The sequence below is a fragment of the Furipterus horrens genome, unplaced genomic scaffold (genome assembly GCF_987537825.1).
Source record: "Furipterus horrens unplaced genomic scaffold, mFurHor1.1.pri manual_scaffold_5, whole genome shotgun sequence".
Lineage (NCBI taxonomy): Eukaryota > Metazoa > Chordata > Mammalia > Chiroptera > Furipteridae > Furipterus > Furipterus horrens.
The window spans coordinates 59,129,815-59,157,315 of record NW_028327175.1 but is presented as its reverse complement, the minus strand read 5'-3'; the positions used below and the strand labels follow the sequence as shown (position 1 = coordinate 59,157,315).

The window sequence follows — 27,501 nt, the reverse complement described above, 5'->3', positions numbered from 1 at the left end:
CAGTTCTGGAGGCTGGAAGTTGAAGATCAAGGTTCCATCAGGGTTGGTTTCTCTGGAGGCCTCCCTCCTTGGCTTGCAGATGCCTGCTTTCTTATTGTTTCCTCACATCGCTTTTATTCTGTGTAAGCACATCCTTTGGCATTTCTACCCCTTTTTAAAAGTACATCAGTCCTGTTAGATTAGGGCTCCACCATTATGGCCTCACGAAATTCAGTTACCTCTTCAAAGGCCCTATTTCCAAATGCAGTCATATTGGGGGTTAGGGCTTCAACATATGAATTTTGGGGAGATACAATTCAGTCCATAACTTATATAGCATCTGGTTTCTGTGTTACATTTAGACAGGAATTCATGATGCTAATATTATAAAAGCACTTCCTCAAACTCTCTTGTAGTACTTCTTAGACTTTATTTTTATTATTAAATCATCCATCCATTTGGCATTTATTTTGTTAAGTATGTAGCATATGGACCTACCCTGACTTTTTCCCCATGGCTACCCAATTGTCCCAATATAACTGATCTAACTAACACTTAGAGGAGAAGCAGTAGTCTAGATGTAGTCTTTCCATAGACTAGATTGGACCTTTTAAAACCTGAAAGAAAATCATAATTCAAGAAATGAGACTTATAACCAACAATGAAAAAAAAAGCAACAAGTTATGCCCTAGACATAAAACAACAGGAAAGAGAGATTCAATGTACAACTGCTCTTATTTGCAGATGACATGATGGTGTACATAGAGGATCCTAAAGATTCCACCAAGAAACTACTAGAACTGATAAATGAATTCAGCAAAATAGCAGGATACAAAATTAATATCAAGAAATCAGTTGTATTTTTATATACCAATAATGAACTAACAGAAAGGGAAATTAAAAAAACAATGACATTCATAATTGCTTCAAAAAGAATAAAATAACTAGGAATAAATCTAACAAAGGATGTAAAAGACCTCTACTCAGAAACTTATAAGACACTGAAGAAAGAAATTGAAGAAGATACAAATAATTGGAAACACATACTGTGTTCATGTATAGGAAGAATTAACATTATTAAAATGTCCATGCAACCCAAAGCAATCTACAGATTCAATGCAATTTCTATCAAGATCCCAATGATATATTTCACAGAACTAGAACAAATTTTCCAAAAATTTATATGGAATAACAGCAGAGCAACAGCAATCCTGAGAAAAAAGAACAACATTGGAGGAATCAATTTATCTAATACCAAAATATACTATAGGTCCATAGTAATCAAAACAGAATGGTACTGGAATAAAAACAGATACAGAGATCAAAAGAACAAAATAGAGAGCCTAGAAACAAACCCATACCTTTACAGTCAATTAATATTTGACAGAGGAAGCAAACACATACAAGGGGCTAAAGACAGTTTATTCAATAAATGGTGTAGGGGAAATTGGACAGATACATGCAGAAAAATGAAACTAGACCACCTTCTTACACCACACACAAGAATAAATTCAAAAGGGATTAAAGACTTAAATATTAGACCTGAAACCATAAAAATCCTAGAAAAAAACATGGACAGTAAAATCTCAGACATTGCTCATAGCAATATTTTATCTGCTGTATCTCCCCAGGCAAGGGAAACAAAACAAACAAACAAACAAATGGGATTATATCAAACTTAAAAGGTTTTGCACAGCAAAAGAGACCATCAACAAAATTTAAAAGAGAACCCACGGAATGGGAGAACATATTCCCAGTACATCTGATAAATTTATAGAGAACTTACATAACTCAATACTCAAAAAACAAACAATCCAGTTTAAAAACTGAGCAAAGGACCTGAATAGACACTTCTCCAAAGAGGACATAAAGATGGCCAATAGACATACAGAAAGATGCTCAATGTTACTAATCATCAAAGAAGTGCAAATTAAAACCACAATGAAATACTATCTCACACCTGTCAGAATGGCCATCATCAATAAACCAACAAACAAGTGCTGGCTAGGATGTGAGAAAAGGGAACCTTTTGCACTGTTGAGGGGAATGCAGACTGGTGCAACCACTGTGGAAAGCAGTATGGAGATACCTCTGAAAATTAAAAATGGACCTGCCTTTTGACCCAGCAATCCCACTTTTGGGAATATATTTGAAGAAACACAAAACACTAATTCGAGAAAACATAAGCACCCCTATGTTCACAGCAGCAATATTTATGATAGCCAAAATACGGAAGCAGCCCAAGTGTCCATCAGTAGATGAGTGGATAAAACAACTATGGGACATCTACACAATGGGAATACTACTTGGCCATAAAAAAAAATTCTACCCTTTGTGGGTAGATGGATGGAACTGGAGAACATTATGCTAAGTGAAATAATCTAGTCAGAGAAAGCAAATACTGTAAGATTTCACTTATATGTTGAATCCAGTGAACAAAGTGACCTAACAAGCAAAATAGAGGCAGACTCGGAGAGAGCAGGATGACAGCTAAGGGAGAGGGGGTGGGGGTGGGGATAGAGAGGAGGTGGAGAGCTTGAACAAAAAGGAAAAAGGACTCGTGGACATGGACAATAGTGTGGTGATGGGGGTGGGGGAGTAAACGGGGACTAAATGGTAATGGAAAAAAGTACAATAAAAACTAAACTAAAAAAAAAGAGAATGGGATATAGATGGATGTGAAGAGAGAGACAGATGTGAGAACGTGGAGAGGGGAATCTGAAGGAACTGGAGTGCAGAAGTTTCCTAAAAAATTTTAAATTGACATTTTGTATTTAGTCCTGTTCTCATTTCCAACTTTTATTGTACCATAATAGCTCTAACCCTAGGGTCTCTCTGTGACTCTGCCAGGCAGACCCACTCTCTCTGAAGCTTTAGCCACCTCCTGCAAATTCTGAGATGCCACCTTGATGATCTTTCTCATTTGTCAACAGGCTTCCTTATCTCTTTTGATCTTTCAGATACTCTTTGAAATACCTTGTCTGCTGATGGTACCTCTCCATGTCATTTGAGTATTAGAAATTAATTTCTTAACTATTGTTTCATTAAGTCTTCAGGAGGAAGGCTAATCAAATACTGTTACTACTCCCCTGTTAAAACACAAGTTTTTATCTACTTTTAGTTCTGGCTCTGAACTTAATATTTTGATTGCCATACTAACAAATACATTTTAATGCCTGTACAGCAATTTTTGTACTTTGTATTGTATTATCAATTGTTGTATTCCTTTCACAATTTTGTTATTTTTATGCAATTATTCTTGAGATGATCTTTAGGTAATTTTGTTAAAGAGAAAAATATGGAATTTTAATTTTGATATTATTAAATTTACAGATTAATCAAGGACATAATCAATATTTTTATAATACTGAGTCTTTGCAACTAGGAATATAGCTTCTTTGTCAACTTCTTAAATTCTCATGTCTTTTAGTAAAATGTTCTACCTACTGATCCTATAGATTTCCTGTTAAATTTATATGTAGGCATTTCATATTGCCATTATTTTATTTTGTTAATGCTCATTGATATTGCAAATTTTTGATAATCAGCTATTTTACTGATTTATCAATTCCAATAGTTTGATACTCTTGGATTTTTGAAAATCTTATCATTCACATATATGTAATGTTAATTTTATATATAATTTCTTTTTCTTGGTTAGAATTTGAAAGACAGTATTCATAATTGCTTTGTGTCTGGAAGAGTTGCTAATCCCATCTTATCTTTAGTTGTATATGATATGACCACAAATTTTAGTAGGACACTTGGTTTTACAGCTGGAGATTTTTTTCCCAGCTTCACTTGTAGCAAGGAATGGGCATGTCACTAATTCTCATTAATAAAATATAAGCAGAAGTTATGCATCTAACTTCCCTGTCATTCCTTCACAGGTTATATAGCCTATTGAAAACATTTTAGTTTAATATTTAAAATCTGTTTTCCCAAATTATTTTCCCATCAAATTCATTCTTCATGAAATGATTATATCTCACAAAATTCTAGTGATTCATGGAACAGGACTGAGAAACACTAGTATTTTATTAAGTATATTGCTCAAGTTTAAAAAGTACTTTTACTTGGTTTATTAATCTATGTCTTTATTCAAAATGGGTGTTGAATAACTTCTAGTGCTTTTTTTGGACATTGAGATGATCTCCTTAACCTATACTTATGATAATTAATAATTATTCTTGTATTTTAATAATCAACTCTGAAAAGCTGGATGCTTTTATTTTGTCATACAGAACTTTGACATTATTTTTTCAGTCCTCTCTATAGTTATTGACCTAATTCAGTTTTCTGGGGGTTTTTCTTTTTGAGTCCTTATCTTTTTCTTGAAAGGTGACTATTTCAATATTAACATTTATTGGCAGTACGTTAACAATTTTAAAAGCACTTTAATAATTTTAAAGCCTCCCTTTTAACCTACCAACGTTATTAATGGCAACATTCCCTTTTTTGTTACAGTTCTATGAATGTCAATTTTTTCGGTATTACCAAAAACCAGCTTATTAACATGAGGATACCTTACCAATTCATTATTTTAACAATTTTCTTTTAAAACTTGTTTTCTAATTCTTTTATCTTTAGTAACTTCTCCTAATTTCAATTAGTTTATTTTGCTCTTCATTTCTAACTACTTCAAATAAGCACTTGGCTTATATTCATTCTTTCTTGTTTAATAAAAAAATTTTTCTATTGCTTGGTCTATGCCTTACTATTTTAATACATAGTTTTTCATTGTCATTACATTCTATTGTATAGAGATGGTTCCTAAAATGTCTCAATTTAGGATTTTCTGATATTATGATGGTGCGGAAGTGATACACATTCAATGGAAATCATACTTCAAATCTTGACCTTTTCTGGGCTAGCGTATGCATACTTTTTCAAGAGCCTGGGCTGTGTCAGAAAGCCATAGTTCCCAGTCAGCCACCGCAATCAGGAGGGTAAACAATTGATACTCTACAGTGTACCCGGTTGCCAGATTTTTTGAATATTGTGTTCCAAGCACACTTAAGGTAACCTAGGCTAAGCTATGATGTTCAGTACATTGTGACTTAAATGCATTTCTTACTTAAAGACATTTCAACCTATGGGTTTATCTGGATGTAAACCCTTCATGTGTTGAGAATCATCTGTAATTGCAATTTTACTGTTCTTTTAAATTCACAGGTGATTTATAAAGGTACTTTAAAATGTAGTTTTATATTTTTGAAATTTTTTTGGGGGGGGGCTATACTTTAGCTCTTAATTTTTAACTATATTCAATAATACATTTTTACTCACCCAAATTTAGCTCATCTTTCTAGACCTATCATACATGTAATCTCCTTCCAAAAGCTTTTCCTCTACTCTGCCGGTTTGCTTTCTTCTCTAAACCTTTATATATGTCACTTTAAACATACATCATAGTGCTATATCAATGTATCTTTCTCCTTCTTTTGCTAAACCCTCACCCTCAGGCTACTTTATTCCTTTGAGATTTGCAGTTTAGTTCGGTACTTAGTGAGGTTTTGCAACAAGATTCCATTCAATGAACAATATTTGAGCATCTATGCACCAGACATTGCATTAGGTACCACCAGTGAGAGCGTTCCTGGCCTTCAAGGAATTCAGTTTAGTAGGAGAGATGAACAAGTAAATATATTAAATGTCAAGTGAGCTCCAAGAAACATGGTTTGGTAGTGGAGATAAAAGGATGTGTATCATCAGCTTACAGCACTGGAAAATAAAGGACAAAGAGAACAAAGCCGTTCAAAGACGGAAGAGGAGCAAAGGGCGGATTAGGTACAGGTTCACCATGAAAAGCTAATAACGCAAACTAGTGATTATCCATGTACATATAATCCACAGTACCTGATTCAGAACCACTAAGTTTGTAAGATGAAAAATAAATGCAACTTCAAACCACTGGCATTAAAATGGAGAAAAGGGCTATTTAAATCTGCGTTTCAAACAAACCCCCCATGTACTCAGGCCCTCCAAGTTTACAGAATACGGAGAAACTAAATTTCGCAGACCTCCTTCCTCAGCTACTTCCTCCTCTAATCCCCTTTCACTTCCCTCTGAGCTGCCCGTCCAGTCTTGGACACTCGCCCACAAGCGGCACGCCTCCTCACGTGAGGGGATATCCTACCACTCGCCGAATCCCCACGCAAGGACTCAGATCCTCGCTCCGCAAAGGATTCGGGGAAAAACGCAACGGACCAATCTAAAGCACCGGAGGGGGCAGAAAGGTTTCTTTGATAGACGTGAAAAATGCCCAATGAAAGGAGAATATTAGAGACGCTTCCGCCTCAATGGGCAGGACATTAACAATTTCAACCAATCTAGCTCACTAATGTCTGTCTTGTGGGCGGTCCTTGAAGTCGCTGAGGTCGTTGTTTTCTGTTGAACGGCTTGTGCAAGTTGTGCTACCTTCCTTAGGGGGTTAAAGTCGTTCTTGAGAGGAACATCTCTGTCCGAAGAGAAAATGAGTTTAGCTCTGAGGTCGGTAATGAGGAGGCGGCAATGCTCTCCACACCCCGATAGCGGGTACCAGGGCGGGTGTGGAAGGGAGGTAGTTTGGGGCCGAGGCGAGGAAGGGGATGCAGTTTGGGATAAGGAAAAGGAACCTTGGCCAACCTTCTGGGGCTGGACTCCTCATCCTTAGGTACCGGGTGTGCCCAAGTGATGAGTACCGGACGTTACTGCTGAGGTAGTCCTACCTATCAAACGCTTTGGGCGTCAAGCCGCCAAAAGATGGGCTCTATTAGTTGCAAAGAGGCTATGACCTAGCGCGATGTTTTTCTCGCGATGTTTCTCGAGGAACCATGGAGCATCCCTTGGTTCCGTTACTCCCGGTTTTACGGCCCCTACCTCAGCTGAGCTCTTGTAACATGTTTACTGTAAATTTTGGGAATAATACAAAACTCCTTGCCCTTCTCCCGGAGTCCTGCTTTACGGTACACATAGAGACCCAAATTAACAAAATTTGTTAAGTTTCTTTAGCTCACATTCAGTTCGATCTCTAATTCTCTGTTCCCCTCTTCCCCATCCTCATCTAGATGTTTTACTTTAAAAATAATTTTGCAGTTACACCACTTTAAAAATGTATGGGGTCAGTTGTCGGTCGGTTTTGGACTTGGCCACTCAGAATCGTGAAAAGAGAAACCCAGGGACTGTCCAGGCTTATGTGAAATCTCTTGTGAACGATCTCAGCTTTATCCTACCTTTTCTGACCGTCTCGTCTTTTTTTTGGTGGTGGTGGGGGGAGGTTAGGTTTTTAGAGACCAAAACTTCAAATGCAAATAGATAACGTATTCTAATAAAATCAATTGGGTTTTATATTTTAAAGTTTTATAAAATTTTCGCTTTCAAAATTTACATATGTTGCAACAGCCCAATTTGAACATTTGGAAAACTTGGACCGACATTTCTTAGGGAAGACTATCCTAGCTTTTAAAGTAAATTTCCTTTTTTAAAAAGGGTTTTCCAGAATTTATGAGATTAAATATGAATTTTCATGTTAAGCGAGATTTTAAGACCATTGACTTTTCACATTATATAAAATGAGCACAAATATAAAATAGCACAGATACTTTTTTGGTGTTTAATGGTGGTGATATGTTTAGACTCAGTATTTTGGCTGATTTGTTAATATCAGTGGGAGAAATAATAAAGTACCAAACTTTTAGTAATATGTAATCTAAAAACATTTCTAACCTATAATGCCAAAGTTATTTGTAAATTAGTAAATTTTGTTTTTTTGGTAGTAATTTTGATAAGTTAGTTATAAAATACTATCAAAAGCAAACCAGTTTACAGTGATCATCAAGAATTTTCTTAAAAAGAAACTATATTATAGAATGATGAATAATAAGTATGGATGCTTTGATTTTGGGGTGCACTTCTGACGTAGTGTAATTTTTCTTACAGTTCTTACTTCTTCCACAGCAATATTCGTGGGAATAAAAACAAAGCTAGGAGGAAGGAAATTAGGGGTTTTGTTTTGTTTTGTTTTGTTTTTAAATAACCTGTAACACTTCTCAGTTTGTGGAAGTGCAAAATTATAGCAGCTTAAACTATGCCTTGTAAAGGAAATTTCTTTGACTCATGTAAGGAAAAGTTCTTTCTCAAATATACATCCTTTTAAGAAATGTAGAAAATTATTCACTGGCTAAGGTTTATGGTGGCGTTTTTGAAATCTTATTTTAATCATTTAGAGGCATTGGAGAATATAAGTGAACTAAATACACTTTTTATTTCATAGAAATGAACTTGTAGACAAGACAAAGAGGAAAAAAAGAAGAGAACTCTCTGAAGAGCAGAAAAAAGAAATTAAAGATGCCTTTGAACTATTTGACACCGACAAAGATGAAGCAATAGATTACCATGAATTAAAGGTACTAGTATAGTTTAAAATGGCATATATTTTTTCTGTTAAAATGATTTGTGTTTTCGACAGTTGGTTAAAAATACATTTCGAAGTAAGTATTTTAACTAAATTGGTTTTAAAAATGCAAAATCATTTTAAACATTCACAGTTAAGTGCTATAATAAAGTTGAATAGTACTCCTAACACCTTTTTAGAAACTCCTTTTCACATTGTAAAATGAGTAGTATTTTATTTTATTATTGTTATTTATCTATTAGAGAGAAACACAGATGTCAGAAAGAAACATTAATCAGAGAGAGACATTGATCTGTTGCCCTCCCATATGTGCCCTGAACAGATTGAACCCGCAACTAAATATTCACTTTCACTGGGAATTGAACCCATGACCTTTTGGTGAATGGGACATTGTTCCAACCTGCTGAGCTACCTGGCCAGGGCTAAAATGAATAGCATTTTAAGTGTAAAAATACGTTCCTGTGGAAGGGCTTATTTTTCATTCACATAATTAAAAATTTTCAAACTACAGGGTTTAAACAGGTCTTACTGTTTTCTTTGGCAACTCATTCTTTTTTTCGGTTGGGAAGTGTTATTTGTCTTTTAATTTGAACATGTTCATAAACGCAGTCTGAACCTACTTTCTATGGTGCAAACAACATAATTGATGAGTGATATTGACACTTCTAATGGAGGAAAATGTCAACTTTAAGACTTGGAATTATTTACAAAGATACAAAGGGAAGTTGGTGTTTAGGGTAGTATGGATCTGACACTCAATGAGAGAAGTAGATTTTTTGTAGCTCTTTGTCACTCTTTTTCCACTTTTTCCTCCTAGTTATCCAGCTTTTATTTGTGTTTTCTTTATAATGTCTCTTTCATTTGTTGTCATTGTTATTTTCTTGGATTGGGATCTTATTTCATACCTGGAGCTTCATAAGTGGTTTCTCAATTTCTAGTTCACCTTGTACATTCATCTTTATAAAACTTTTCTTCATGTTGCTTATATACCTTTACTGGCTCCTCACTGTACACTGCATAAAGTTTAGATTCTTTTAGTTTTTATTGAATGTTCTCCAAACTTTTACTATCTACTTTTCTCATTTTCTAACTGTGTGTTTCCACCTGAGCTCTTCCCATTCAGATAAGGTAAGCTGCTCTGTTCACTGTTCTCAAGCTTATTCTTTATTTTGCTATCTTAATACCAGTCATCCTTTTCTAAATACTCTTCTGTTCCACTCTGTCCATATATTAAGGAACAACTTGAATCTCTCCAATTAAGACTTAACCAATAACATGTCTCTCCTTCCTTTATATATAGTAACAAGGCTTTCTTACTCTAAATTAAGGGTCATGTACTACCTGGTAACTAATCATGTAGGGTCTGATGATAATTCTTATTTTAATGTTTTTTAATCTCTTTACATTGTATAACTTTTTAATATTTATTTTCCATTTTGGTTGTTAATCCTTTGAGAACAAATAACTTGTTACTAACAACTGTACACTAAGTCAGTGCATTGTATAATGTATTCCATAAACACTCATTGATTGGTTTGTCATATAAAAAAGGGTATTTAAATTTAACAAATTGCCATTTAATTTTAATAGTGAAGAAAAACTATCTCTTTGCTATTTTAGAGACATAAAACATGCAAAAGAATTATATGTTTAATGTGCCGTCATCTCTTAAGTTGTGAAAATTTATTTAAGAATTTGAAATTATTTTTTTTTGAAAGAATGCTTTATAATTTGCTTTTCCCTTTTAATCCAAAAGGTGGCAATGAGAGCCTTGGGATTTGATGTAAAAAAAGCTGATGTACTGAAGATTCTTAAAGATTATGACAGAGAAGCCACAGGGAAAATCACCTTTGAAGATTTTAATGAAGTTGGTGTGTATTTTAAAAGTCTTTGTAATTAGCAGTTGTTAGGAAATTATCTGGTCAGTGTCAGTATTTTTAAAATTTTCTGGGTTATAGAATTTTGTTAATGAACGTTGTTGTATATGTGGATCTTATGGGTGTTTTGGGGGGTACTCTATGTTGATTTTCAAAGAAAAAAAGATTTATAGCTTCGCTGTGGGGTTTATCATTTTGTTTTTTGTTCCGAAGTTTCTAACTCAGAAATGGTTTTGTGTTGTTTTTTTTAAGGCAACATGCTTTTCAAGTAATGTGTGTTTATGACAAAACTAAAAGGATGATCAAAAAATAATTTTTTCACATTAAAACAGAAAATTTTGGTATCCTTTTGTTTGGAAAATATTTCCCAAGAGCATCTAGAATGTGATTTTTGTTCACAATGTGGGAGAAGAGGAAACCTGTAGCAAGTTGGTATCTTTGGCTATAGATAAAGTGCATACCTTCAGGTTGACAAAGCTATGAGGGGCTACATACTCTCGATGACCTTGATCTTGGTGAATAAAGTCGCCTGTTTAAATTTGCCAGTGGGGAGTGGATTATAGTAAGACAGGCAGTTGGCAGACTAGAAGCAGGATAAAATATTTAAGAACAACCATTTGAAGATAATGTGTCAGTGAGGGCTTAATATGGTTAAATTTTTGTGTAGTTGGTTTTAGTGAGTTATTTATAGCATATATGTGTGTGTGTGTGTGTGTGTATGTAGAGAGAGTCTTATCTAGAAGGTATCTAGTCATGTAATATAAAAAATAGAGATATTTATTGAAGAAGATACAAGAAACATAGAACAATGACATCTCAGTCCCCTTCAACGTGGGCACCTTGGGACCTCACACAGTTCTAGAGTCTCTTGCACTATTCAAAACACTGCAAAATCCTTTGTTGGAATCACCAACAGCTGCCCCATCTTCTTTTCCTGAATCTCATCAATGGTCTGAAACCTCTTCCCTTTCAAAGGTGATTTTAGTTTTGGAAAAAGCCAGAAATGGCAAGGCACCAAATCTGGGCTGTAGTAGGGCTGAGTTACCTGGGTGATTTGATGTTTCACCAAAAAACTCTGCATGAGATGTGAGTGGGCACATTGTTGTCATGAAGTTGCGAATCACCAGTTGTCCATAGCCTTGGCCTTCTGAATTATCTGAATAGTTTCCACAGGGAAATGTTCAAGCTTAACACAAAATTTGATGCAGATTCATTGTTTTCCTTGCTCAGTCATTTTGCATGAGACGGCCACACAGTTCACATGCTAACTCAACAGCGTCTACTGCCCCCACTGACTTGCACAGTGAAGTCACCATTGTTCTTGCATGTGCATTCCGGTCCACTCTCCTTGGCTGCCAGCTTACGCTGTTGTCATGCAAACTTTTCTTGTTATATTAACAATGGCTGAACTTTTTCCGGACAGAACTTGTATATATTTGAATCCTCTATTCTACTATACATATACATGGCTCTTTTTTGGAAGAGAGGATTCTAGAAGGCAAGGACTTTGCTATTATAACTTAAATTGCCTAGGGTTTTATACATAGAATGTACACATACTTGGGTTTGTTTTAATTAAATTAATTTTCTGCATCTGTGGTACCACTTTAAATGGGTCAATAAAAACATACAGTTTTTTAGATATTTTTAAAGTTTAGGGACAAATTTATTTATATTCACACACCCTTTATTTTAAGTATTCAGCAAGAAACAATATGAGAATCAAAAAGAAATGCCAATTAGTACATATGAAAAAATAGATTCATAATATTATGTAATTTTTTTAAAATCTGGAAGTTAAAACCAAAAGTGAAAAAAAGGGAAGTTAAATGATAAACCTAAAAGAAAGAAAGCACCGCACAAAAGATCCCCATCTGAACTAACAGATGACTGGTTAGAGAGGTATCTTGTTCCTTTGGGGAGCATATTTCTTTTTTTTCCCTTTAATTTGTAGAATTATTTACTTAAGGGGGAAGGCCATCTCTATTCTCAATATCGAAGCACTTCTGGAGTTTATGGTTTTAGTTTAAGATTGCTTATTTCTAGAAACAAGGTGTTAAAATATAGTGGAAATGATACTATTAGGAAAGAGCTATAATTCAGGTACATTTGGTGCAATGTAGTGGTTTAGCACAGACAATTTACAAGCAGATTGCCTGGCTTCAGATCTTGATTTTTCCACTTACTAGCTGTGTTACTTGGTCATTTTACTTTTTTGTGCCTCATTTTCCACTGTAAAATGTGAATAGTTGTACTATCTCACAGGGTTCCTTTGAGGAATAAATGTGTTAATAATAGGTAAAGTCCTTAGGAAAGGGCCTAACATAGTAAGTGCTATTAAATATTTGTTGTTATTATTACTTTAAAAATAGTTTTTGTTTTATTTGCTTAATGGCTAGAAATAATCATACTGCATCACTGGAACATAAAAATATTCTACATATATTTTTCTGATAACCTTTTTTCATAGTTGTAGGCTATTTTAAGTACTAGATCATTGTTATTAATAATTTTATTAACCACATTATTTCATCTTGTTATTATAGTATTTTAAAAATGTGATTTTATTAGCAGTTGAAGGCAGAGTCCCCATGCCATCTCCAACTTTTCCTGGTCCTTCATCCTTTCTATGTTACTAATAAAGAACCCAGAAATACTGGGTTCCTTCTATAATAAAAGACCATGGTTAAACTTCAGCTCTGAATTTCAAAGATCGATATATTGACAGGCTCAGCACAACACTTTAGCTATCCTAAGGCTGCCTATTGAGAACTCCAGCTGTCAAATAAAAATTTATTACTGATTGGGAAGCAAACAGTCAAGAACTATATATTCTCCCTATTTGTTGATTATTTTTGAAGAATAACTGACCACAGATGAATGTATGTTTTATATCTTGGACAAGTAACACCAGATGAGAACATTTGAATCTTAGTTTATGTACCATCTATTACTGTTTAAGGATACTGTTGTACAATATTTCTGGGTGAAGTCTGCCACTTTATTCTTTCCAATACTAGGAAAAAGTATTAAAATATATTTGATGTAAGTTTAGAATCTAGATAGCCTAAAGCTATTGATTGTCATAGATGTTTTAGGAATTGCTGCTTTAAAGTAAGACCAAGCAACGTCAGATGCTTGTACTCTATTTTTTGGCATATACTAATTATTTCATTGGCTATGTAGAATAGTACAGTATTGTTTTTGTTTTGCTTATTTAACAAATATTTGCTGAGTTTTTTGGCATTAAATACTATGCTGGGGTGAGGGAGGGAATTAATTAAAAGTTATTAAGAGGTTTTTCTTTCAAGGAGCTTACTAAATGTAGGTGACCACAACGTATGGAGCCATGTGGTAAATTATAATCTTGTCTAGGGCAGGAGTTGCCAAACTACAGCCCTTAGGCCAAACTCAGCAGTTGCCTGAACATGCCGCATCTATTGTTTTATGCTTTTGTGCCACCATGGCACAAAGTAGTTTAGACAGATCCCCACCCCCACCCCCCCCAAAAAAAAGAAAGTCTACAATATTTATTGTCCAGCCTTTAATAGGGAAGATTTATCAGCTTCTGATCAGAGCAATTTAAGAGTTTGCAAAAGGAATTTTTAATTTAGGCCTTTGGGAATGTGAGTAGGATATCATCCCAAGGAGGAGATTGTGGATGGAGTAGAGGAAGACATTCAGGCAGAGAAAACAAAGAGTAGTACCGGAAATATAGCATGTTTGGGAAACGTTAGGTAGTTCCCTGCTCTAGAGGATAGGGAAGTGAATAAAAAGGTAAGATTGGCTCAGGTAGGTAGTCTTCCATAACATGTAGAATTTGGACTTTAGTCAGCAAAGGACCATTGTTAATTTTAAAGAAGAGTAAATGATATGTTTTTAGAAGATAAATTTGTTGAGAGTATTAAAGATGAGTTGGAGTGAAGAGCAACTGCAAACTGAAAATAATATATGTTTTATGCTGAAGGTGGTGCAAATGAAAAGTGATAATACATTTAAGAGCAAAAAATGTAGGTAACATCCTCAGATCTCTAGGATTTGATCACTGATTCGGTTTATGGGATTGAAAATTTCCAGCCTTTCCAAATATGGGAAACTATTTGTTAACAATGATATCATCTGTTTTGAAGTGAGGCATTGCTAGCCATCTTGGTGATAGTGGAAAGAGTTTTGGCTCCAAAATGTTGAATTTATAGTAACTTGATATTTTTGCATAAAAAAGTAAGATACATAGTTGAAGCTATATTTCTAGCATTATCTTTAATGATTTTTGATAAACTTTTAATATAACGTTTTTTAATTTGTTGTATTCTTAAGTGATTTTTATAAAGTGTAAGGTCTGTTTTGAGGAAGTGCATTTCTGATAGTGTAATTAAATCATTTGAAAATAGAGTTACGTGGACATAAATTTGTGACATAGCTTGAACCCGCCTTAACTGCCTGCATGTCATTTGACTTATTTTCATTGAAAGAAAATGTATTTTTTATAATTAGATTCTATTCTGTAGGGCAGGAATAGAACATGAAGGCATGGAGGAGAGTCACCATAAAGTTTAATGTTTTATCTGTCCAGAATGATGGATATTTACAGTTCCCAAGAAAAGTTACATTCTAAGACAAAGTATTGATAAAAGATTATGTAGACACGTAGTCTGAAGTAACGAACACAATTAAAGCACTGGTGGGATAAGAATTTATATATCTTGGAGCCCCATCTGTTCTCCTGATCACTCTTTTGCTTAAGTACATTAATACTTGTAGCAAGCTGCTTTTTTGGTTCACCTGTCATGTTAATTATTTAATTGGTGAAGAAAATTTCTTAACACTTTTTTTTTCCTTGTCCTGTTTTTTTGTTGGGACTAAATTCAAAATAAGTTGAGTATGAGCCACAGAGTTAAGTGTGGTATTTTATTTTGGTGTTATGGCTGTATATATGCCAGCTCCTTTTTGACTGAATATTTATGAGCTTTGATGATTTACATACTTATAATAACATACTTCAATTAGTTACTTTGTAGACTTTTTGGATAAAATAAATGGATTAAAAAAACTTGAATATATGTGTAGATGATTTAACATTATCTTGAATAAATAGGTGCTTATTCTAAAGCTTATTCAAATATGATGAAATAGCAAAACAATAAAATATTAGGGACTTGAATTGATTTTTCTTTTTGGGTGCATTAAACATTTCTGTGCTTTCCATCTATAAGCATTTGCAAGTTTTTAATGATTTTGTAACCCTCAATAGGATTGAATTATTTTTAATGGCACAGTGAAAGTCATAAATACCTTTTGTTGTAATGATAGACTAGCTTACAGAATTACTTCACAGATGTTTACCTAGGTATTTTCAGATTTTTACCTCTATATCAATTTCTACTTCAGTTTTTGTTGTGGCTATTAAGACTAGTAATATTGAAAATATTGATTTTACTGAATTATATGCTATTACATTTTGTATACTAAAATACATTACTATTTCAGCTATTGAGTTCTGAAATTACTCACTTAACTTCAGTTACTTGCCTTGTTGAACACAATGAAGAGCTCCTTTCCCTTTACTGTCTTACGAGAGAGACTCTGGGTCCCTTGGATTGGATGAAGAAACTACTCAGACACTCTCCATCTGAGGAAGGAAGGGAGGGGGTTTTCTCTAGTGGGAAATCGCCTCCGTTTCTTTATTAGCCAGGGTTTTTATCCACTTTCCACATGCGGAAGTCGTCGTCGTTGGCAGCCGTCCGTCTCGAGAGACGATGGTTGGTGTAGCTTCTTAAGAGTCTATCTGCACCGCCGAGAATGGCTGTGCAGTCCGACTCGGGAGTGACACGGTATCTGTCTCCTCCCGTGTTGAATCGACATCTTGCGATGACGCTGGTGTGTCCTCTCCAGTGAAGCTGAAGCTACAGAGCCTGGGCGGGGTGATATGGAGGGTCTGCTGTTGCCCATGCAGCAGACCCCCCCTCTCTTCGCAGCTGAAGGGTCCAAGGGAAAGACGGAGTCAATACAGCTTGGCTTCAGGTGCGCCGCAGGAGTTGCCGGTGTTGACTACAACGTCAAACCGCCTTAGGGACTCCGGCTCCGGATTTTCTGTCGGGGTTTACTCCCCTAGCCTTTCCCCTGAAGAGGTATGCCGCAAGGCAGCGGAGGTTTTTTGGAGTCAGAGTTTTCCTTCTCTGATGTGCCCTGACTGGAAGATCGAACCAGCGACACTTAGTTCGCAGGCCGACGCTCAATCCACTGAGCCAAACCAGCAGGGCCAGTACTTAAGGAAGTACTTAAGGAAAATATGCAGCACTTCCCCAAATGGTAGGGAGTGAAAGGGAAATGCAGATCAATACGGGGTTGAAACATCCAGGTATTTTACACAAGGTCAAAAGCACTTCCTCTTACTTAATCTTTCTGTTCTTCACATTTTACTGACAAGGATTTGAGGCTTTACAGAGAAAAACAGAGCAGGTTCCCTTTTCCTTAAAAGCCACTTTGTATTTCTATTCTATCTTTAAAATCCGCTGGAGGATGGGATTCAGAGCAGGCCTGGAAGACAACCTGCCGGCTGGGGGCGGCTCCGCACAGTAGTTAGTCTTTTAAACCAAGCCTGTCTGCTTCCCACATCTCCCCATGTCTGTCTGTCCCCCACAGTCTTACTGCAATCAGATTTAATTCTTTAGTAACTGCTTCTCATATTTTGGAAAACCAAGCGATTCTTCTAGTCATGAAGGTATCAGTGGGATTTTCATCTACTATCTGAAATTGTGTCTATAGTAATGATGGCCGTGCATATTATTAATTTTTCAGTATTTGTTTTTTTGGGGGGCCTAAGGTGCCTACTTTATTATTATTATTTTTGTATGTTTTATTGATTATGCTATTACAGTTGTCCCAGTTTCTTTTCCCTTTGCTCCCCTCCACCCAGCAACCCTCCTCCTTCCAGCAAGTATTTGTTTTTAAGTTGGTTAAATTTGAGGAACAATTAGTGTTACTATTCAGGTTAGCCGGCAAACCCCTTTTATATAGTTAGTTTTAATTTTTTTGTTGGTATAACATCTCCCCAACTAGGTTACAAACTTCTAGACTAAAGTGCTTGATGTCAGTGGAGCCTAGAACAATTCTTGATAATAGTAGACCTTAGATAAATTTAGTATAAATATAGTTCTTTTTATTTTGCCTTCATGTGATACAGTTTTCTTTTATAATAGGATGAATTATTGATATTGTAAAGGTTAAATTTTAAAATATGGATCTGATTTTTCTAATTTCAGGTATATCTGGGTTTTTGAGCTCTGCTTTGGTATTTTATTAAGCTAAATGTTGACAGATTCACAGCTTTACTTCTCACCTAGTACTTGGTTGATTTCACAAATGAATGCCTTTGTGATTATAGAGGTTTATTTTTTTATCTTCTATTTTTTAAATTCTAGTCACAGACTGGATATTGGATAGAGATCCACGTGAAGAAATATTGAAGGCATTTAAACTATTTGATGATGATGATTCAGGTAAAATAAGCTTGAGGAATTTGCGACGAGTTGCCAGAGAACTGGGTGAAAACATGAGTGATGAAGAACTTCGTGCTATGATAGAAGAATTTGATAAAGATGGTGATGGAGAAAGTAAGTTTGAGTAAAATATACTTAAGATATTTCTGATATATACATCTATTAAGTTTTTCTAAAACCAAATGATTTTCAAGACTTTTTGCAAACATCTCTAGTATAATTGTTAATCCTGTAATGGGCTTTTTGCATAAGTACTTCATAAATTTGAGTAAGAATGAAGCAGACCTTTGCGATCAGCTCTACAGATTATAACATCAGATTGCACTCTTCAAGAAGGTATTTACTTTGTAGGTGAAATAGCACCAAAATTTCAGCCACTTAATAAAATTTTAGCTGGTAATGCCTTCTTCCTTGACCTGCATGCACTTCTAAATTTTACTAAGTTCTACTGATTATGTCCTTAAGATGTTTTGAATTTGTTTTATATCTTTGTTTACTGCTGGTGTCCTAGCTCAGACTGTAATTTCTTAGCAGGGATGGTACCATAGCCTCTTTATTTTCTTGGATGCCTGCTGGATACAGTGTTATATGTGCTGATTGGTGCTACACAGTAGCAGATGTGGTCCATGCCCTCAGCTGACTTTGCAGTCTTCTGTAGCCTCCTAATTGCTCTTCATGCCTATAAGCCTCTACTCCCTTCTTAATTTAATCTGTTGGTAGCACGTTTTTTAAAGTATAGGTTTGATGATGTCATTTCCTTGTTCAAATGCTTAGAATGATTCCTCAGTGCTTAAAATTCAAAGCCTTTTTATGATCTCTCTTACCTTAAGTATCTAGTTTTATTTCCCACTGTAGTCTTCCACTTTTCTACTTAGCCTTCAACTCCCATCAGTACACCCTTTGACAAAATACATTTTATCTTGAAATTACTATTTTATGCTGTGCCTTTTATTATTCCATTCTTTAATCCTAGAATATTCTAATTGATAATTTCTGTCTTCTAAAATGTTAGTCGTTCTCTCAGGTATATTTTAAGCGTCATCTTTTTCTCAAAATCCTTTCCTAATGCTCTCTGTTTATATGAATTATGAGACTTTCATTGAGGGCCCATAGCATTTAGAGGAATAACTATTAATGCACTTTATGCACTGTCTTCTGTTACATACATTTGTACTGTATATCTAGTTATGTAGTAAGCCCTTTAAGAGCAGTATAGAATCATATAGTGTGAAAGGCCTGAGGCTTTGGAATCATACAAACCTGCATGTGAATTAAATCTACCATTTACTTAGTTGCTTTGTAATTTTGTGTAAGTTTTCAACATTTTTTGAGTCTCAGTTTTCCCATTAATAAAAATGAGAATGGTAATACTGCACAGGGTTTATGTGAGTATTAAATGAAGATAGTTGGTTGTGCCTAGCATTAAGGATAAGTTTGTTTTCTTTTCTTTTTTGTCTTTACTAATCTTTATATTCCCCTGCATTGTTTTGAACATAATGAGTACTCTAATATTTGTTGACTTAAAGCCCTGAGCTGGAGTGTGTTTTATACTATACAGTAGATATATGTTGATATCGTATCCACTATACATATATACATAAGTATATACATATATTACCTTGGCAATACTGGCATACTCTAATAAGGAGGTAAGACAGTAGAAACTAGCTATTAGTTTAGGTTTGTAGATTGTCCTTTAGAATTGTACATTATTGTGCTTCATCATATGTATGTGAATATTTGAGTGTTATATAATTTTTCTATTTTTTAATACTAGCTTTTTGAAGGGTGTCAATAAAGTTACTTATATTTTGAAACAAAGATTATTAAAACAAGGAAATTTAAATGATTTCTTAAACTGTTACTCTAATATTTGGATTTAGAATCCAGTGCCTTAATATGTAAAATTATTTTTTGTGTCTTCCCTAGTAGTTATTACCCTAAATTAGATTTAAAGGAACTCTATTCTGTAAAGGTATTATCTTCAGTGACATAGAGAATCTTGATATGTCTATTTCATAAATCTTCATTAATATGTTAAAAGATCCGTTATAATTTTTCTTTTGTTACTATACTAGGCACATGCAATTAGATTTCAGTTATTAGCTTTATTTGACTTTAGAAGAGAATATTAATTAGGAATCTGCCTTTTAAATAAAAATATGATGTGAAACTTTGTTTAGAAAATGTCCATTTCTTCATCTCTTGTTCTGTTGCTCTGGCTGCTGCTTTTGAATCTCATTGTTCATTCACATCTGTACTTCATTGCTTGAAGATTTATTTTAGTGTGTCTTTAAAATATTGCCTCAGTCTCTGCTTGTATTACAGCTCTTGCTTGGGTTTCCTACTGTCATTTATTCAAATAACTTAACAGGCAATTGACATTTTTTCTAAGTGTTCTATTACAAATAAAATCAGCTGATGCATAGTCTTTTTATTATTAAGATTTGTTTTGTTTTGGGGGAGGAAGATGGTCTTATTAAAATAGCCTTATCCAGTAGTTTTCAGTCTGGGATGTGGGTTATCTTTCTTAGGTATTGCATAATCTGGGAATTCATGGATGCATCAAATATTGTCTGTAGGGCTTATTAATAACAGTAGTGCACATACATACATACACTGCTATTTTTTATTTATATCTCTAAGTGTTATTGTGAATGATAAATATACTTTGCAGAATTCACAGTAGCTATTTGACATTTTTCAAATGACATACTACTTATTCAGGGTAGGGCAAAAGTAAGTTTAGAGTTGTTCTTAGGGGAAATAACAGAATAATTAACAAATAATAATATAAAAATAAACTGTGTTTCATGTACTCACAACTGTAAACCTACTTTTGCCCCACCCTGTAGTTATTAACATGGCAAGTTCAGAAAATTATTATTGAAAGGCATATTTATATGCAGAAACAATGAGAACTACAACTTTAATTCATTTAGTCTGGCTTTGAAACACTGACTTAATTTAAATGGGTCTCTGCAGCTATATTAAAATCTGACCATTTTTGAAAAAGTAGGAAGTTATATTTTATAATAACTTGTTAATATGATCACTTAATTTGGATTCTTTGAAACAGTTTTGTTTAGATATAACCTACTGGTATATGTTAAACTGGTAAAGATCATAATACTTTTCTGCCTTTTTTGTAGACTTTAGTAAAGTCTTTTGTTTATGAGTTTTTCATACTGTTCAGTATTTAAGAGCAATGGAAAAATCATTTTATTGTGTATATTAGAATAATAACATGAATGAAGAGTTAAAGGAAAAGAAGCTATAATATGAACTATAAATAAAGCTGTGGTAGTGATAAGAAAGAATCCCTTCTCTACCATCTCTTACAACATATGTAAAATAAAACACAGTAAATTTTTTTGGACAAATGGAAGCAACATTTAAAAAGCTAAAGTGGACTATCTTGTAAATAATTATGATAAGTGTTAACATATAGTTAATAACATAGTTGAATATAGTTATTCTGTGCTTAGCTTGTTACATTGTAGATTATGCCACTTAATTGTCACAATAGCTTTTGTGAAGTAAATACAATGTTATATATTCATGTGTAGGATAGCTGCCTGTATAGATAAGGAAACCAAGCTCTGAGAGATTAATAATAACCTTTCCAACAATATCACCAAGCTAATACATGACAGAGCAGGAACTCAAATTCATATTTCCATAATGACAGTGTGGTTTTTACCATAACACTGGAATGCCTCTTGAGCTATGTAGTTAAATATTAATTAGGTGTCTATGTTTATGGAGTTTTGCATGCTATTATAGGAAGCAATGAATTAGTAAAATATTCAGTTGGCACTTAAGATGCTAAAACTTGATTTTTTCCCTCCAAAGCCAGATGGTCTCTAAGGTACTTAATCTACTTAATTTCTCTAAATTTCTTTATTTTAATGACATGTTATATGACTTACACTATGAATGATTGATTTATGAAAATTTTGCTTAAAAGGCAATGTAGGAGAAAATAAAGTATTGTTTGATCAGTAGATATTTTATCAAATACCTATTTTAAGGTAGGTATTATGCTATATGAGATATAGGAAGTTGATATAAGATATTATTGATAGAAAAGGTTATAAAACCAAATGTACAAAGGTATCGCAGATTCTCTTAATTGTCTGAATGGTTTACTGGTAATAAAGGAGGTAGTTTAATTTCCTTGGCCACTTCCCTTCTGTTTTCCACTATTTTTAAAAAATATTCTGTTTTTAGATCTGAAATTATGAAATAGTTTAAAATATTTCTGAAATGCTTTAATACTTTAAGGTGTTATACATAAATAATAAAAAATTTAAGTTTTTATAGTTTTAAAATAATTGAAGTTGAATTTGAAATTCGAGTACTGAAATTTTACATTTGAGAGAAAAATTCTAGATATTTATAAAAACAAATACTTTTTGAATATTTTAATCATGGCTGTATTATACTGTTAAAATAATTTATAATCATATCATTCTAAGGCTTTCATTATGTTGCTTTCCTTAAAAACATCCTCTTGTTTCCTGTTTTGGTCTACATGCTTCAGTATTGACTGACTAAATCAGAGATTCTTAAATGAAAGGGTCTAACAATGAAATTGTTTAAAGTTTTTATGTATTTTATCTTATTTTTTAACTGGGGGCGAGAGGGATCATAGCTTTCACAAAATATTGAAATGTGTTCATTTAGCTGCAAAGGTTAATGATCACTACTACAATTTGTAATGATTATTGAAAGTATTTGGAGTATTATAGGTTTTGTATTCTGTTCTGTGTCTGTAGAATGTCTTGTTAGTGTTTAATGCATGGATTCATGGTTCTTTTTTTTAGGCATATTTTATTGATTATGCTATTACAGTTGTCCCAATTTTATTTTCCCTTTGCCCCCCTCCGCCTGGTATCCTGCTTCCCTCCAGCAATCCCCTCCCTCCTTAGTTCATGTCTGTGGGTTGTGCATATAAGTTCTTTGGCTTCTCCCTTTACTTTATTCTTCTTGGCATTGCCCTGTTTATTTTGTACTTACCAGTTATGCTTCTTGATCCCTGTTCCCCCATTCTCCCCTTTCCTCCTCCCCGCCGATAACCTTACATATGATCTCCATATCTATATGATTCTCATTCTGTTCTAGTTGTTTGCTTAGTTTTTTTGTTTTTGTTTTTTAGATTCACTTGTTGATAGCTGTGAGTTTGTTGTTATTTTAATGTTCATAGTTTTGCTCTTCTTTTTCTTAAATAAGTCCCTTTAACATTTCATATAATAAGGGCCTGATGATGATGTACTCCTTTAGCTTTACTTTGTCTGGAAAGCATTTTATCTGCCCTTCCATTCTAAATGATAGCTTTGCTGGATAGAATAATCTTGGTTGTATGTCCTTGCTTTTCATTCCTTTGAATACTTGCCAGTCCCTTCTTTTCTGCAAAGTTTATCTTGAGAAATCAGCTGATAGCCTTATGGGAACTCCTTTGTAGGTAATACTGCTTTTCTCTTGTTGCTTTTAAAATTCTCTTATCTTTAGCCTTTGGCGTTTTAATTGTTATGTGTCTTCCTGTGGTCTACTTTGGGTCCAACTTGTTCGGGATTTACTGTGCTTCCTGGACTTGTATGTCTATTTCCTTCACCAAATTAAGGAAATTTTCTTTCATTATTTTTTCAAGTAAGTTTTCCATTTCTTGTTCTTCCTCTTCTCCTTCTGGCATCCCTTTGATTCAGATATTGGCACTTTTGGAGATGTTCCAGAGTCGTCTTAAACTCCTTGCTTTTTTGAATCTTGTTTCTTCATTTTGTGATGTTTGAATGTTTATTTCTTCTTTCTGGTCACTTCATCCGCTTCCCGTATGTGACTGGCTCCCTTCTAGCTATTGCCCTGGTGATGGTTCCCAGAGTGGATGGGTTTGTATATGTTCTAGGACCATGGGGGCCTCTAAATGAACTCTCCTGAGAGTTGGGCAGGTTCTCCCACTGCCCCAACCCCCACTGGTTTTCACAGTCAGAAGCAATGAGGCTTTATTTTCCTGGTGCTGGAACCGTGAGCTCCACGGTCTGGACTGGGGCTAGGATCACTCCCTAGGTGTCTCTCCTGGCTTTTATAACGTGGGACCACTCGTCCTGCTGGCAGGCCACAGTAGGTGCCTTGCCAGCACTGCCACAGCCACTACACCGCATCCTCTCTGCCCCGGCTCCCCATCTCTGCCCTCCATATCCATCTGGATGAACACTCCTCCTTTAAATCTTTGGTTGTTGGACTTCCATACAGTTCGATTTTCTGACAGTTCTGGTTGTTTTCTTTGTTTTGAGGTAGTTGTAATCCTTAATGGTTGTGTGAGGAGGCAAAGTGTGTCCACCTACACCTCCATCTTGGCTGGAATGGATTTATAGTTCTTACTCAGCTTCTGGAGAGCTCATTCTTCTTAACTCCTTATATCTTGTTTTTACACTATTTTCTGTCTTCATCTGTGTTTCTGGTGGTGTTCTCTTACCTTAGCTTTCTGTCCACTAATCAAACCAAACCCTATATTTTTATTTTGGAGCCCAACTCAATATTTATTTTAACCTAAATTTTTCTCATTAGTAATGGTTTTCCTCATTATGATGGATATTTTTCAACAATAATACACATTTCTATTTTAATAATCATGCTTTGTGTTACACAGCGTTTGTTCCCTGTTTCAGGTATAATATGTAATTAACATGATTATTGAAATTGGTTTTTCTGTGTGGTTTCTGAAACCAGTATACTTTTTTATTCTTGATGTACATATTTTATCTCTCAACTTTTTAATTGGTTAATTTTTTCTAACTCTGTTATGAATCTCCTTACACATAGAGGAAAAAATGTTACAACTAGTGTAGCGAACACCTTTATGCCATCAATCTAGATTCAGGAATTAACAATATATTGTATTTGGTTTATAGTATGTATATATTTTTTCTGAATCATTTGAAAAATATATCATGAACTTGGCCCCCCTCGTATTTTAGCATGCATCTACTAATAATGACATTAGCTTTCCTAACTATGATATCATTGTTAGTTCTAAGAAAATTAACAATTTTATATCACTTAATGTCTTCCTCATTTCAATTTTATGATACTCTGGAATGGGAACCCTGGTGTTTGTTTTTATATAGTATATAACTCCTAGTATGGTGTTGGCATTCACTAGGCACTTAAAAATGTTTGATTCAGTGATTTTTTTAATATATTACCATCTAGGGTATTTAAGACTTAGGGATAACCTAAATGATTGTCTCTGTAGTTCAGATTTTCAGATGAAGAAATTGAGATGCAGAACTGTTCTGAGCTATTATTGTGTCAGAGTTATTATTGGGATTAAGGTTTCTTTTCTCTCATTGTAGTGTTCTTGTTATCGTTATCAAAATTATCATTCCTAACCTGTGCCTTGTCGAGGTATGTGTTAACTTAGGGACCCATGAAGTCACCTGTTTTACAAAGAGAAAGCATTCTTTTCTGAACAATTCTATTAATAATTCATGTATATGTGTGTATGTCGCTTATTAAAATTTATATTTAATAAGATTACATTAATATTACCCACTATCACTTATTATTTGTAGGTTGCTTTCTTAAACATTATGCTTTATAAATTGGAGGTTTTTACTGAATTTGTTTTATAATTTTGGTAAACCAACAATTAGTCTTTATCAGTGATTATTTTCTGCATTTACATCCATATATTATAGTACTTCCTTTGTAATTAAGTTTAATTCTGTATCTTTTAATATTATAGTTTCTCTGGATACTTTTGATATATGGTTACCTGGTTTCAATTAGTTTTTCTTTAAAACAGGCTTTTAGATATATAAAAGTTAAAAAACAACAATTTGAATTTTTTCTATTATATGTTTTCATCTTTTAGAATTATTTTACATGCATGATATATTTAACTTAAAAGGGAAGGCTTTGCTAAATGAACTAGTAGAATAAAGAATATAGGCTTTAACTATCTAAAAAATTAACCGTTGCAGGCTTTACAAACTGTTTTTGCTAGTGTATACATAATATGATTGTGATGGACTTTTTTGTAACATGTCTTTTCCTAGTTAATATTATAGAATACCAATTTATATTCTTTCTCACATTTTATATGTTTTTGCATTGATGAAGTTCTGTTTTGTAAACATGTTCAACTTATTAGTAAAGTAAAAGCAAAAGTTATGTTTTTGTTCATTAAGAATTTATATAATATAAAATTTAAAGTTAGTGTAAAATAGTAGTATTGTTCTCTGGAAAAAAAATTGTATTTCTGACTTATATTTTCTTTCTTACCACAGTAAATCAAGAGGAGTTCATTGCCATTATGACTGGTGACATTTAAAGAATTACAAGGAAAAACACTAAGAATGTTGCAGTTATCATCTTATATTCTATTTTTGTGCTTGGAGGCATGTTAAGAAAAAAATCCAACTTAGTTCTTTTTTCCAAATGGACCAAGAATAAGCATCTTATGTATTCCTATTTTACTATTGTTACATTTCTTTGTACGAAAAGTATTGTTAGCACTCTAATAGTTCATAGCTTTGTAATTATAACATAGCTTTTATATATATAAAGTTTAAAAAATTGAATCATGTGGTGTCCATTATTTGAAGGGTTTTTATTCAGCATTAGTTACTTTTGGTGCGCATGGTTTTTCAGACTTTCATTAATAAATATTTATTTTATTAGTATTTTAAAGTTTTGTAAATTTTCTGTTTTATTTTGATTCCAGATATCTATTAGCTCTCAAGAGTATCTCTCTTAAATCTTTTCTCTTTACACTACTGGTTTCAGAAACAATTGAAATTCAAATAGCAATAGAATAGCATATTTTTCCACTACAAGTTTGACATTTTATGTTTTCATACAAGACAATGATTCAGTATATGTATGATTCCTTTTTTAAGAGTCATGTGTGTCAGTTTGGAGGAAAAAAGTATTGAGCATATAGATCCACTTATCCTGTGTATTGTTTTAGTGTCTTAATGTAAATTATGACAGCACACATGGACATTTCCTTAAACTAATTGAAAACAGTTTGAATCATCTTAACTTCATGACGAAGTGAATGATTTAAATTTTGGAATTTTGATCTGTTAATATAATTATCATTCTATTAAACATCACAGTGATGCAAATAGAAAACTAAGCCACAGAACTCATTTAAGACTGTTTCACTTGTTTAGAGGAACATCCTGTGATTCACCAGGAGACAGTAGAGACAGACGCTGTAGGTATTGGTGGGCTCTTCTGCCTGTAAACATTTATGTTGGGGGAAACAAGTGGTTAAGGGGAATAGGTCATGGGGAAATGATATTAATACCGATCTTTCACTAACAATCCAGTTCCCGGTGGTATGAACTCTCCCGAAAGAAGGTTGAGTTGTTTATTCTAGTTATCTTTCCTTAGATTTCTTGTTTTAAATGTAAAGTACAATAATTTTATGAGGCATTTTAAATGTTGTGAACCTCCTAGAGTGTTACACAAAGAGTTACCAACTAGAAATTTAACAAAAAAAATCAGTAAGAAGTAATATAACAGTGGTGACATTTCAGCAGTTATCTAGATAGCAAGTTAATTGTACACCATATTAAAATTTAATTTTGATTATGAAATCAGTGTTTATAGTGGTAAAATATCCATGGCAACAAACAGACTTACAAATTGAAAAGTTTTTATCAGACTTACTGATGAAGTAGCTTCTGAATCTTGATCACAAAATGTGTTGATTTCCAGAAAACTGAAGAATTTTAAA

The 27,501-nt window shown here is 33.8% G+C and overlaps 1 protein-coding gene and 1 long non-coding RNA gene across 3 annotated transcripts in view; one reads left to right on the top strand and one right to left on the bottom strand.

The window, feature by feature from the left end:
* Positions 1 to 6,159, bottom strand: part of LOC150008687 (uncharacterized) — a 28,047-nt gene extending 21,888 nt beyond the window's left edge. The window contains exons 1-2 of the long non-coding RNA XR_016511332.1: positions 6,003 to 6,159; positions 2 to 150 (exon numbers count right to left, since the gene is read on the bottom strand). This is a non-coding gene — a long non-coding RNA (uncharacterized LOC150008687). The remainder of the gene's footprint in view (position 1; positions 151 to 6,002) is intronic.
* Positions 6,160 to 6,320: 161 nt separating this feature from the next.
* On the top strand, positions 6,321 to 26,102 carry CETN3 (centrin 3). Of its 2 annotated transcripts, XM_090278995.1 has the most exons (6): positions 6,321 to 6,471; positions 8,234 to 8,366; positions 10,131 to 10,245; positions 17,673 to 17,864; positions 25,106 to 25,157; positions 26,042 to 26,102. In XM_090278995.1, the coding sequence occupies exons 1-6, from the start codon at positions 6,455 to 6,457 to the stop codon at positions 26,076 to 26,078; spliced, it is 546 nt and encodes a 181-aa protein (XP_090135121.1). In that variant the 5' UTR covers positions 6,321 to 6,454; the 3' UTR covers positions 26,079 to 26,102. The 2 variants fall into 2 exon arrangements, with proteins under 2 accessions (XP_090135121.1, XP_090135122.1); XM_090278996.1 differs by lacking the exon at positions 25,106 to 25,157 and having other exon boundaries at positions 6,323 to 6,471.
* The last annotated feature ends 1,399 nt before the right edge of the window (positions 26,103 to 27,501 follow it).